At 36.6% G+C, this 14,171-nt stretch overlaps 1 protein-coding gene across 6 annotated transcripts in view; it reads right to left on the bottom strand.

The window, feature by feature from the left end:
* PCLO (piccolo presynaptic cytomatrix protein) overlaps nt 1-14,171 on the bottom strand; it is a 325,587-nt gene that overhangs the window by 129,785 nt on the left and 181,631 nt on the right. For all 6 annotated transcript variants that reach the window (XM_039723653.1, XM_039723648.1, XM_039723650.1 and 3 more), the window contains exons 7-8: nt 10,861-13,069; nt 5,670-5,806 (exon numbers count right to left, since the gene is read on the bottom strand). In XM_039723653.1, the coding sequence (XP_039579587.1) occupies nt 5,670-5,806; nt 10,861-13,069 (2,346 nt within the window). The remainder of the gene's footprint in view (nt 1-5,669; nt 5,807-10,860; nt 13,070-14,171) is intronic.

The following is a 14,171-nucleotide window of genomic DNA, read 5'->3' as shown; positions in this document are numbered from 1 at the left end:
GTAATAAACACATTATTCTGAAATTTATCTGAAAATTTATCAGAAAATTTCCTAGAATATTTCAAAACCTGTAGAGCACAAATTATTTTGCATTTCCAGTTGTTCATATCTTCTTACTTCCACTAAAGTTGGCTTCCCGTCACCTGAATATATGCCCGGAATTCCTTCTAGCTGAGTCTTCCCCCAGTGAAGACTGAGAGGGACCCACTGAAGCCACACAACTGTGACAGTGGAATCCCAGCTGGTTCCACTAAAGTTGGCTTCCCGTCACCTGAATATATGCCCGGAATTCCTTCTAGCTGAGTCTTCCCCCAGTGAAGACTGAGAGGGACCCCACTGAAGCCACACAACCATGACAGTGGAATCCCAGCTGGTACAGAGGGACCCTCCTCCCACTGCAGAGCTGCAGCAGCGGAGTCCACAAGCTCAGATTTAGGTCACAGGGCAGAAGCTGACTTGATCCCACATATCTGCTACAACCCCAGAGATTTCTGCCATCTGCCCCTGACATCCTTCCTCACCTCTTTGGGAGCGTTCAGTACACTTGATTTGTATAGTTCAGCACTGGCATATCACCCTCTTCCTCAGGAAATGTAAGCTCTGGTCATGTGGTTCATGTCATTACTCAGCTCAAAGGCTCTCCAAAAATGGAATGAATGGGAAATAATTGTGCTGAGGGTTTCTAACAGAAGATGAGTTTAAAAATGCATTTCATTTCCTGTTGTCTTTAAGTGTTTTGTCTGATAAACAAACACTATAGAAGCCTCATAAAAGGGAATAATGTAAGTTAAAGAGCATAATCAAGAAGAAAAAAATTCCCCAGTGCTGTATTTAAGTTTAAGAAATAAAATTCATGAATTGTATTTTAATTTTCCAGGCCGTAGCCACACCTATAATGTATCAACTGCTTTGGATTGGATCACCAATGTTGTTTCTGATTCCCTGCATCTCCCCTTCTGGTGTTAGACAGGGTCTGATAAGGTGATTCTCAACAGCTAGAGTTGGTTGTTGTCCTCTGGGAAATACCATTTTCAAAGCAAACTTTACCTGAGGTAGGTGTCCAGGAACAAGGTGGTGGATGCTCAGTGTGGTGGGTTAGGCAGTATCCATCCTAATTTCTGAATACCACAGGTACTTGCATGAGCACACAAGGCCTGGGCAAGCTGGTACCAAAAATCTCTCCAGCTGTGGTAATTCTGCCTCTTTGAACCTCTACATTCCCTCTGTGCAGAGCACAAATGTTGAGTTGTCTTGAAATCCTCAAGGTGGAAAGTTCTTTCTGCTGATAGATCCCCAGTGATGGAGATAATTTCCATAAGACACACTGAATAAAAACTTAACAAATACAATGTTCCTGCTCATTAATATATTACAAAGTTCGTTGCATTTTCTTCTGCAATTAGCTAAATTCGACACTGACCTTTGCTCCAGAAGTCATTCTGGCATGCCAAGATAAAAACATTTCTGAGTGACTAAGAAATGAGGCACTGCCAGATAAATTCCTTTGTGAATTACAGTAAGGGGGTGGCTAACAATCCACTCCTTAGATTAAATATTTGAACAATTATACTGAAGTTGGAAACTTCCAATTTCTCATCATATTTCCAGAGAATCTCAACCAGAAAATGGCCCCTGCCCCCCGTCCAAACCAAGTCTCTAACACAAAACAGTTTACTACAGTTTAAAATAAATTCTTCTCACTAGTTGGAACACAATCAAAATTAAGCACATGGACTTCAAAAATGTGGAACAAAAGTTTGCAGGTAGCCTTCTGTATCTCTGTCACAAATGGCATTTTCTCATTGTAGCCCCACTATTCCCCTTTTGACTCATTTTTTCGTAATTTCTAATTTTCCAACTGCCTCTAAAAGGCTTGACTTAAATTTCAAGAAAATGGTAATAACCCAGGAATGAAGAGAAAAGCATATAATTTTTTAGGGTGTTTAGAAATATGGTATGGCATTCAAAAGGTTTCGTGTCTGGGACCCTTGCCTTCTTTTTGTGATTACAAAACTGTTGCCTAAGTGAATTGATGGCAATATACTGCTATTATGATGAGTTTATGGTTTTATTATTAATTTAGGGCTAAAAAAGACCCACCTGTGATGACTGGAGGTATTTAAAACCCCTCACTGAAAAACTACTTATAGCCTCTGAATATACTCTTGTTGTCCATTCCCTTGTCATGAACTTTTGCTACCCTGGAACCTTCTCCTATCTTTCTTTCCCAAATTGCTTGCAACAGCCAGTTTAGTTCAGGATATGCAAATGTTTTTCACAGAAAAGAATAGGAAAAAATTCTTGATGTCAGGTGTTTTAAAGAAGTTACTGGTGAACTGGAAGTGACAGCAGACTGTTGAGGTCAACAGCAGTCAGTGGGAATTCTACAATGGATTATGTATTGATAAGGTTTTACCCTCCTCAGGGAAGCCGTCCAGAATCAATACATTGGGAAATGGCTATTGAGATATTCAACTGAACTGCAATTCAACATGATTTCAGAATACTAAATAGCACCACAGAAGTTGCTATAGAAACAAATATATTTTAATATTTATAATACAGTATGTGAGCTTAATCTACTAAGTTTTTTTATAAGAAATCCATGGAAACCTGGAGGTTCAGGGCTGTCACTCCACTGCATTCTTGCTTCAAAAGCTCAGGGCTGTGCTTTATTTATTACCTTCAGTTGTACAGGCTCTGTGGGATGTAATCAAGCAGTTCTGATTTTATCTAGTAAGAAAATTGATATTTCACATGTGTGAATCAAATTTTCTGGAATATGCATATTGTAGGGGTCATTAAAATATTTACATTTTTTAACACATAAGATCATAAAAATAGCAAATTTATAGCCAACAAGGGTATTTGGAAACACTTATTACAAGCAGATTAGTGCTATTGATGCAAATTATTCTTTCTGTGGCTGGTTTGTGCTCAGTAAGGGATATTAAGGGAGTTGTAATGGCTTAATTCCTGTGCCAACCAGGAAACTTCCCTCCTAAGCAATTTCAGGAAATCATTTGCAGCAAAGGAAGTTCTGGGTAAAGGTGGATATGTTCAGATGGTTCTGGATGAGAATGACTTGCCATTTTTGTCTGTAGAGTACATCATACTTGGGCACTACAGGCTCCTGTGTAGTACTGAGGTGTGGATACAGGAGACAGCGCTGTACAATGAGCTCAGTAACCTTTTTGTTACACACAGGGCTGAAAAAGCCCTTAAGGAGTGATTAATTTGCCTCACCACTCTCATTGCTCTGATATGGTTTATTTGCCTTCATTGCTTGAAAATATAATACTAATGCTAAAAAATAGAGATGCTAACACTGATTTACTTTCTCCTATTAGTAAGTATTTCACAACTCAGCACAGAGCAATGAAACTTTAAAAATATCTCTGGTCCTTTTTATCTCATCACAAAGCAATTTAATTTCTGGATTTGTCTGAAAATATATTTGTTTTTAAGTTATCTTAAACAAATATTCACAGAAGACTCTTAATGTACACAAGCTCTGAGTAACGTTTTGGTTAGGTAGATGATGTGGAGTTGGTGAAACCTGGCATTTCTTCCTTCTGCAGAGTCACTGATACTATTTTGTACTGATGCGTGACTGACAGTAGCTAACCTGGATGGAAAGAGAAGAAGAAGGAACTTCTCCTCACACTTCTCTTCTGCTGAGGCTTTACATGGAATCAGATAGAATTATTTAGAACATGTTCACTTTCCAATTCACATCCCATATTTCATAAAACCTTGAAAAATGCCTCTGGCAAGATTTTGATGGTGTATCTCTATTTCCATATAAGCATGGGGATAGCTTGAGGGAGAAAAAAATACCTATTTTCTTCCTGGAAATATCCAGGAAAACAGGAATTCTTAGGCTCTTTAACCTTCCTGCTGAAAATTTTTGAACAAAACGTTTCAGCTAGTCCTAGTGTATTGCTATTTATGCAAGGAAAAAAACAAAGATCAGATCTCTGTGACTAAGACCTTGCCTTGGAACTGTTTCCCAGGACAAAAGCTCTAGAAGTTAAGTGTGTCTTACTAACCATCTCCTGATCACAGAGCTCAGGGTTAGCTGTAATTCTTTTGGACAAACCTGATTTTCAATTTTACCTCAGAAAGATGTAGTGGTAAAATACAATTATGTATACTTAGAATAATAAATGCTTCTCATGAGGATTAAAGTGCTCAGAGAGATAGTTTTTTTAACTATTGCCATGATATTAAGAGATGTTAAGACTCAAAAACATCCTTTATCTTGCAATTAAGTTGATTCATAGAATCACAGATTTATTTGAGTAGATTTCTATAAGAATTATATAATGTAAAGCCCTTTTTCTCAACAAGAAATGAGTAGGCTCAGTAAAACCTAGGGTGTGTAAATCTCAATATATGCTAGGGATAGAAAAGGAGGGAAAAATAAATGAAAGCTTGTATTGTAAGACATTTTAACACTTCATAAAATCGACACCATTCCTTCATAAAACCTACATTTGATTGTCAAATGTCACTGAAAATGATCACCAGCATAAAACTTTTAAAGGCTGAGTAATACTGAGATATTCTTGTGTTGTATGTTATCTGAGGAGTTAATGTGAGCAATATAAGCTATTAAGTGTCACACAGGGGCCATGCAATACCTTTTCTCAGAATCATAGGATTACTAGGGTTGGAAAAGACAGCTAAGATGATATAGTTCAACTGTCAACTGGGTTACCACCACCATGTTCATCACAAACCATGTCCTCAAGTGCCACATCCATGTTTCTTGAACACTTCCGGGGTGATGACTCCAACATTTCCCTGGGCAGCCTGTTTCAATGCTTGACCACCCTTTCCATGAAGATATTTTTCCTAATATCTAATCTAAATCTCCCCTGGTGCAATTGGAGGCTATCTATTTCCTCTTGTTTTGAGGAATGCATTCACTGTATTGATTGGATCTCATGTAAGAATGTAATCTATATCAAAACATAAGAATATATCAGGTTATAACCTAAATCAATAAAAAAAATATTTAGGTTATATCCTGATATATTCTATTCATTCTAAAAAAATGACAACTGAAACAAGCAACAGAAGACTTTAAAGATTTGAAATACATAAACTTTGTTAATAAAAAGTGGAAATAGAATGGTACCATAAGGTAAACTAGGTTTTAAAGTTGGCAAGCTTGAAAAAGAAGACTATGGTATTTTTTTTTTCTCACTAATAATGAAATATTCCAAGTATTAGATTGATAGAATCTTGCTGATTTATTCAATAATTAATCACGGCTGTTTGGATTATACTTATCAACTTAAAAAGGAAAAAATGTCAACAGGAATTATTTTCCTTCAACAACTAAAAGAAGGGACTTGAATTTGGACGAGATAATGCTGGTAAGGGAAAATGAAACTATTTTCTTTTTTTAATTTTTTTCCCGATATTTTCAGTTATATTTCAGATGTCAAAAGACAACCTGAAAAAGTAATACTGAATTGTAGAGGAAAGTTAACCTAATTTCATCATCAAATGTTGATGATGAATACAGGTTCAACAGCACTTCAGCTGAATGCAGGTGGATTTTGAGTAATCCTGTAGTTCCTATGGGAACTGTTGGACAGTATGATTAAATGATCAATAATTTATAAAAGTAGATGCACATTTATTTGACAGCTTACTTGATCTTGGTGTTGACTTAGTGGTCGAGAGTGTGACAACTTCTCTGGCAGCCTTCTGTCAAGGATGTGTCCATTCTCCAAACGAGGTTCTCTGGGCTTGTCAAACCAATCTGTTTCTTCCCGACGGAGATGATAGGCTTTGAAAACCAAGGACAGGTCAAATGCTCTGGTCCAGTGCTGGGCAAAGGGCAAGAATGTGCATTGTGCATAGCAAACATGCAGAGTGGTTACTAATTGGCCATGCAGCTAAAGCAAAGTTAGAGGTGAGACTTGAGACATTGAACTTGAGCATTATTTAGCTGTGAGACAGCAAAGGTAGAAGATTCAGTTTATGTCAGAACCATGGATATTAAATACAGAAGATATCTACCAAGTGCTATAGCCACTTCCCCCTCCTGGCAGCCAAAAAATACACTGCAGAGTTCACATATCTCTAAAATGTTTGTTGAGAAAAATTTAGCCATATTAAATATTTTGCAGAAAACTAAGAAAAAACCCCAAACTCAGAAAATCCAAATCAAAACTCAAAATAATCAACCCTCAAAATGCAGACTCCACTAATACCCAAATTTCTGAACTGAGTACTGCTCAAAATATTTTGGAAATAATCTGGAACTACATATAAGAAAATTACAACCTCTTTATGAAATCAATATCAAACCAAATCAAAGAAGATTGGAAACAAACCTATGCAACTGAAATTCTAAGCAGAAATATTACAGGTGTTCTCATTTTTAATTCCATCCCCCGATTTTGCAGTATGAACCTTTATATATGGATTTTTAATGTTCTTTCTGCAAAAAATCTACAAGACTAATATTGTGTTTGCAACAGTAAGTATTGTATTAGGCATCTTTTGGGAATCAAATAACATCATTTCACTGAAATCAGTTTTCCAAATGCATTTATTTATGCTTACTGACTATTGGGACATAAGTGTCACTCCATTGGGATCAGAATCATGTCCTATTTTCTTCTATGTTGCCAATCAGTGTAAACCAATGCAATGTTCAGGTAATTCAATGTAGAATGTAAGGCAAGTTTGAATTTTATGCTTTATTAAGCAAAATAAATTTGGAACTCAAAGGAAGACAATATTTGTTTCAGCAAAACCACATAGAATTGTAAAACTTAAATAAGACCAGTTTTTGCTATAATAACAAAGAGTGAATGAACATGACATAGAAAAGAATTTAAAAGGAAAAATGGTAGTGTTAATAATCTTTTCTACTGAGTTGTGAAAATAAACATTATCTATTTGGTTTAAGAAAGAATTTCAAAAAAATGTTAATGGGAAAAAAGAAAGTTGTGTTTTTTCATTACTATTTTCTTAAAGTTTTCCAGAAAAAGGAATAATATATATGCATTATATTTTTGAAAAGAATACATTGTACGTTGTAAAACCAACATTCTATATAATATAATAAGCCTACAACATTTTTTTTTAATCTTGGTTCAGATTGTGATTGATATTATACAGTCTCTTCCTTCATGACTGTGCACAAACTTAATCTAACATGAAAGTTTATTTTATATTATTTAGATAAGAATATATGAATTACGAGAAACATTATAAGAGGTTGATGGTTATCTCACTACTGATTAGTCATTAACTGCTATCAATAAACCACTATGATCTAGCACGCAAAAATTTCATACTTTACACATTTATGCCAGTTGATCAGTACCTGCACAAAGCAGGCTCATCCATAACTCATCCTGACAGAACTTCTTTCTGAAGCTTGCATGATGAATTCAATACATATTCCTGACCCCAGATGCTAATGCTGTCTATCACATTCTGTGTCATCATCTGAGCAGATGAAAAAATGATTTTTTTTTTCCTCCTGCCTCAGTTGAGATAACATTTCCTGGATTACTATTTTTGAAAATGTAGAATTCCATACTGCAGTTCAGACTAGCCTACTTTTTTCTTTTTCCTTTTTTTAATCAAACTGTGAGGAATGTGTGTATTTTATTGAAATTAAAGAAGTTGTAAATATATGTGTATACAGACACACACACACCCCACACTCACATGCACACACACACCCCACTTCTTTTGGCCTGAGGAACCACTGACAGTCTTAGAGAAGTTACCCTTTTATTCCAAGGCCAACAGAATGTAGCCAGATGGTTCCACCCAAACAGATCAACCAGGTGAGACTGAACTCCAGGCCATGGGATCCAAGAAACTCGATCAGAGAAATAACAGTGATCACTCTAAATCCCACAGATGAAAAATTACAAGGAATCAACTGTATTGATATCTTGATGTCTTGATATCTCAATTTTGAACTTCTAAACTCTGCTGAAGAATTTCCAAATTAGCATATAAAAGAAAAAAATGCTTGAGGTGAGAAAAGGTACATTTTGTACTTTCTGAACAGCAAGGGCTATTTATATTCATAAAATTGAGTACTAGGTTCAGCGTTCTTGAAAATTAGTATCTTCAGCATACTTAATAATGTGTGGAAAGTGGCAGCTGTGGGGTTGACAGAGATCTATTTGCTGGATAAGAGTTTTCATAGTACTGGGAACCCAGTAACTGAGAAAATTCCAGGTGTTTCCAGATCTCAAAATGATGTTTATTTTCAATGGGCAGCTCTGGACATTGTGCTCTTTCAACACTAAGGCTACTTTTTTGACCTGTTTGAAGTTTGGTATGCCAGTGTAAGCACTGCTTGTGTCCTGAAGCATGGTTTAAAGATTTGTTACAGTATGTACTTAGTGAAAAACAGAAAGTTTGTACGCAAAGTCCTGTTTACATTCTCTTCTAGTATTTGTTATGGGATGTCTCTTATAAAAAATGGACAGAAAGTCATGCATGTCTCTGAATTTGAATCAAAAGAAAATAATTCAAATTTAATATTTTAAATTAATTTTTAAAAGTCTTTTAAGATGATAAATCAAGCTGTAGGACAAGAAGATTTTTCCTAAGACAGTGCTTAAGACTAATTTCTTTAACTGAAATCTCATCAAGACCACGCAGCAGTTGCTTAAAATAAAGAGAAGCTGCAAAGCAAATTGTGCTAAAAGGTGGGATGACACAAGCCAGAACAGCTATCCACTGTCAGGGCATCAGATCAAGACAGAGAAGAGTGCAGTCCCTAAAAAAGAAGGCCATGACATTCTGTAGAAATGAAATTGCTTCTTTTGAACACTTTTTATCTTACATCCAAATTATATTAATGCTTTTCAATACAGGTTACTCGCTATCAGATTGCATATTTGAAAATAATGTCATTAAGTGTTTTCCCACGAAATAGGCCATTTGTGAAGACAAAATTTGATAGAAATTATAAAAAGACTGCTGAAAGGGGAAGCCCTGAGTGACATATCAATCTAATACAGAATATGTGAATTGAATTAGAATTCCAAGGCAAGGGTCTAACTAATCAGAGACTGATTTAAAACTGAAACATGTTCAACTTGAAGTATTCATGTATATCTTGTACAAATATATATGACAACTATAAGGAACTGTAGGGCAGATATGTAATTTCCTATGACCTGTTCATATGCAGCAGAATAGCACCAAAATGGATCTTCTTGGTCTAGGTTGGTTCTCCTCAGTTTTCAGGAGGAAAAGTCCTGTATCTTTCACAATGTGACTCTAGAATGACCCATAAAAGTCACAAACTGAGAGGAGACAAGATAGCATCTGCTTATTTAGGAAGAATAATATGAGTTTCAACTTGGTGAGTTCCTCTATGCTTTCAGATTTAATTATAGGACTCTGTGTGCTAAGAATTGAAGCACAATAAAAACAGTTAAACTCCTGATAAATAACAAAAAACCTGATGATCCTGAGTCACTCTTGAAACACAGAGTTCATGAGGGGGTTATAATTATCTAAGAAATATGAAGAGAAACTTACAGAACAAAGCCCTTAGTATGAAGTATGAGGAAGGCAAATAGATCATTTTTTCTAATGCTTATGAAGGATTCAGCATGTGTAAAAAATCAATAATGCAATAATGAATGGAGGTTAGTAGAAATGTGAAAAATAAACCATACTACTTCATAGTCATGCAAATATGTCTTTTGAGACAATCATTGCCATTTACAGACAATAGAGCGCATGCAAAGTCTCTTTTATTGTGCAGTAAATACACATAAGAAAAAGTTAATGGAGCGCATACAGTTTTGAACATATTCATTTCATTTGCCTTCAAACTGTCTTTATGATTTTTAAACAATTTAGAATATATTAATTATGAACTGACTCAAACAAAACTGATACATAATTTGCAATTATTAACTCAACATCAGCTTTAACATTTTGCTGTACTTATTCATAAGCAGCATTTTTAATTGCACTATTTATAATACATCAGAAAGGTTCCTTTCATGAACTTAAGTGAGATAAACTCTTGTGCTTATTTGGCAGATGTGTGTTGGGTGCATATAAAACCAGCTACACTGCATAACCCATCAATAGAAGTAAAATACTTTATGTCCTTTATTGAAGTATGAGATTGTCTTGCACCATTCAAAGACAAATTATCTTACATAATCACAATTCTGAATGCACAGAAGTCCACATGACAGGATGCTTTCAACAAACCATATGCAGAATGTTATTTTGCTATCACGTTAAGCTCTATATGGTTCTAACATATAATATGTACTTAATGAACAGACTATTTCTATATAAACAGAGATCTTAATTGGTGCATCGGGAGATGGAATTATAATTTTTTGAGTTCTATCATGAAATTTCATGCACATAAAATTACTGGAGTTTTTTAGAGATTTGGGAGATTATTTCCAAATCCCAATAAAAACTATTGCAAATAAGTTCAATGATTCACAGTCACTGGAGAGAACTGCACATAAAGACTGATGGCAGAATCTGTACTGTACATGAAATGTTCTACACAGTATCATTGAAAAGTAGACATAAACAAGTGAAAAGGAAAATGCACAAGCAAACCAAAAGGAAAACAAATCAACAACAATACAGTAGCATGCAATAGTAGCTTAACACCATTCAGAAAATGTTAGGGTAAAATAAAAAATATCAAATACGACAAAACAAATCAACCCCCAAAAATGTAGATACACAGAAGATGCACCAAGGAACAGAAAAAGAACAAGTCTTTGAAGTGTAACAAAAATCAGACACATGCATAGAAATGAGGATTTGTGTTGTGATAGTAAGATACCAGTCTGAGGCCTAATTTACCTTCACTGTCTGACATGGCATGCTGGAAGTCATCCATGATGAAGGCTATATCTCGATCATAGCCTCGAGTCCGTGACTCCTCCCTCATATGCTGCTGGACCTCAGGTAATGAATGGCTCGATCCAAACTGGTCCCTGGTATCTGCAGATATTGGTGGCAAGGGTCCGGCTGCCGCTCTTGCCATTCCCATTGGCTGTCCAACAGGACTTAGTGGGCTCTCCTCCTCTGAGTTCTGTGCTACTATTGGGATCCTTCCCCTGCTTTGGCTAATAGGTAGACTGGTGGGTTTAGTTCTTCCAGAAGGTGCTGCATGGCTAAAGGAAACATCTAAAGGTTCAGCTTCTTGGGCTTTCAGTCTTAAAGAAGAACTGGAAGAATCCCTTTTCAGTGACAGATCGAGCCCATACACTGAGGAGGGCCTAGATGAGGGCCTAGACCTACTACCACTGCTGTAAGACTTGTCTGCTTCATCTTGTAGTGCAGATCTCATTGTTGGACCTAGTGAAGTCCCAAGGCCTGCTCCAATGGATGACGTCAGTGGTGGCCCCATGTACTTCTGTTGGTCACTGATGTTTTTTCTAAGGCCATAAGTGATATCATCCTGAAGTAGCCTTGCCCTAGTAGTAATTCCCCCAAGTGTTGAAGTACTAGAAGTCATATAGCTTGAATAGTCAGGCTCAAGGTCTCTGCTTTCTTGGATAGGTGAAAACTTTGTAAGTTTGGGGTCTATCAAGCCTTTCTTGTGTTTTGACTGCTTCTGGTAAAGGAGGGCTGCTGGGAGCTGCTTAGCAGCCTGTTTCTCAAGAGTAAGCCTACCTATGCTGTATTTCTCAGATTTTGGAAAATGCCTGTAGCTGCCCTCTCCATGGTAATACTGTGATAGACCAGCCAGATGATCAAGACTTTCTGCACCTCTACGGAACTCCTGCTTTATCTGGTGTTTCAGAAGTTTGAGCTCATAAGGGTCCTCCATTGGGTCTTCATCAGCTTTAACATAGGAATGTAACCTAGAGGAAGTCTGCAGTGGTGCCAGGAAGTCTGACACTTCTTGTGCTCTCCTGGCCTCGGTTGTACGAAGAAGTCGATCTGTTTTGGTCAGATCTTTCTCATGGAGGCTAAAACTGGAACCAAGAGCTCCTGTTCCTTTAGTAAGTTCTCCTATATCATCAATCAGCACATAATTTCGGGGTGTATGGTGGTGGTCTATATCTGCATAGAACGAATCTGCAGATATGCTTGATATAGGGCTGCTTGCTATGCTGTTTCTCTCGTCTAGTCCTATTCTTAAGTCCAAGGTAGAGTATTTACTGCCCAGCTGGGAAACTGCATAACTATTGTCAGTTGAAACTGGTGCTATCATGAGAGGCTGATTGCGAATTACATCATAGTTTGTTGTTATCTTAGGCTCCATATATAATGTGGTCTGTCTTGGCTTTGGCTGTATCACCATCATCTGTGATGGGAGTTGATATGATGGCTGTTGAGATGGTGGAGGTTGAGCCTGTGGGGTAAAGGACATAGTAGCTCCTGTTTGGAATGCTGTCTGGGTCTGATAGGGTGAAACCTGCTGGTGATACAAAGGCTGCTGTTGTTGGTAATGTGACTGCTGTGTGAACTGAGTTGGTGCTTGAGTTGGCAGGGCAGGAGATGAATACTGATATTGAGCATATGGGCTTGTAGCAGGGGCAAACTGTGTTTCTGGCTGGGTTTGTGGTGGCATAAACTGGTTAAATTCTGTCTGGGGTGCAGTACGTGGTCTTTCCAAACCATGCTGAGTTTCTATTCTTGTTGACCTGGTATTATTAACTTCACTGTCTGACATATAATCACGTTCTTCTGCTACTCCTTGGAGATAGGCACGTTCTCTCTTTTCTCTTTCTTTTAGTAGGGCTTCTTTCCTCCTATTAATGCCCATTTCCAAGTATCTCAACTTGGCATCTATTTCTTTTTCCTCCTCATCTAGCTCTGCTTGCTTCTTCCTAAGCTTGGCTGATTCACGTTCGACCAGATCCAATTCCCTGTCTATATCCTGAAGAATTTTGGCTCTGGCCATAGTGGTGGTCCTACAAATCCTTCTCCGTGAAACTGATCCCACAGAAGTATATGGGGACTGAGTTCCTGCTGTTGCTTCCTCTGGAGGTGGATTGGGCAGAGTCCTCTTCACCTTCTTTTGAGTGCTGGATGGAGTCATGCCTGAAGAGCCTTTTGACTGCAATAGAAGAAACAAGACTGAATCATTATCCTGAAGGAAAATTAATCACAGTTATTTAAATTTTTTTTCAGGGTATGGCTTTTTAACTTAGCCACATACTTTCTTTAAGACAGAGGAAATTCTGTATCTGTGATTAAGCAGCAGAAAGTAGAAAGGAAAATGGCTATCAGTCTACTAAAGATGAGCAATCTCATGCAAAAATAAGAGTGACACTCACTAGGAATTTGTTTAGCCTAAGATTAAAAAATCTACCTTATATTCTTAAAGTTTAATCAAAGGTAATTTTAAAGTTTTTTCTTTTTTTTTTTAAATTTCTGCATGGTTATGCATAAACATAATGCATATGTGTGTGGGAGGGGAATATATATATACATATACACCTCCCATTAATATAACATTTAATTTAATAAAAGCTATGTATAATTATAAATGTACTTATATAAGCATTCATAATTAAATTTGTATATAATCTGTGCAGTCAAATAGATGACTCTGAGCCAGACACTGAATGCATACCATAAGCTATAACTTGTACTGAAATCCAGACAACAAAATAGAACTTTCTAGTGCCAAGACAGGGAGTTCTTACACGGTCTTGTAATTTTTTGCCTCGTATGTGATGCTATATATGTATTTTTTTTTCCAGAGGATTTTCTTCTCCCTTACAAAACTGGTATAAACTTTCTTCAGTTCACTGAAGAATTTCATAAATGAAATTTGTTCCAGTTAGGAAGCTACAATTTAAAACTTAAAAAAAATAAAATTAAGCAGTATAAAATTATAACAATTTAATTCCATCCAGATGTCCAGACTTCCCCACAGTTTATGGTAGAAGAGTGATTCATCCTGATGTAGAACTATCTATCTTAGGCTGATAACTAATTTTTTTTGAGGTGCCAATGTCTCCTCATCAGCTAAGGAAGTAGACAATGCAACTGGTTAGATGCAATTAAATTTGCATTCTAAATCACTAATGTTTTTGAATTTTCTTTTTTAGTTTTAAAATTTAGGCTCCCACGCAATGTATACAGATTAAGAAGTGGGACCTGAATGATTTTGAAATTGTATCCTCTCTCCCTAAAAGCCTCTTACAAATCTT

Source organism: Passer montanus, unplaced genomic scaffold (assembly GCF_014805655.1).
Source record: "Passer montanus isolate IOZ18808 unplaced genomic scaffold, ASM1480565v1 scaffold50, whole genome shotgun sequence".
Classification (NCBI taxonomy): Eukaryota; Metazoa; Chordata; class Aves; order Passeriformes; family Passeridae; genus Passer; species Passer montanus.
The sequence above is the reverse complement of the archived record's forward strand: the minus strand, read 5'-3'. Positions and strand labels throughout refer to the sequence as shown.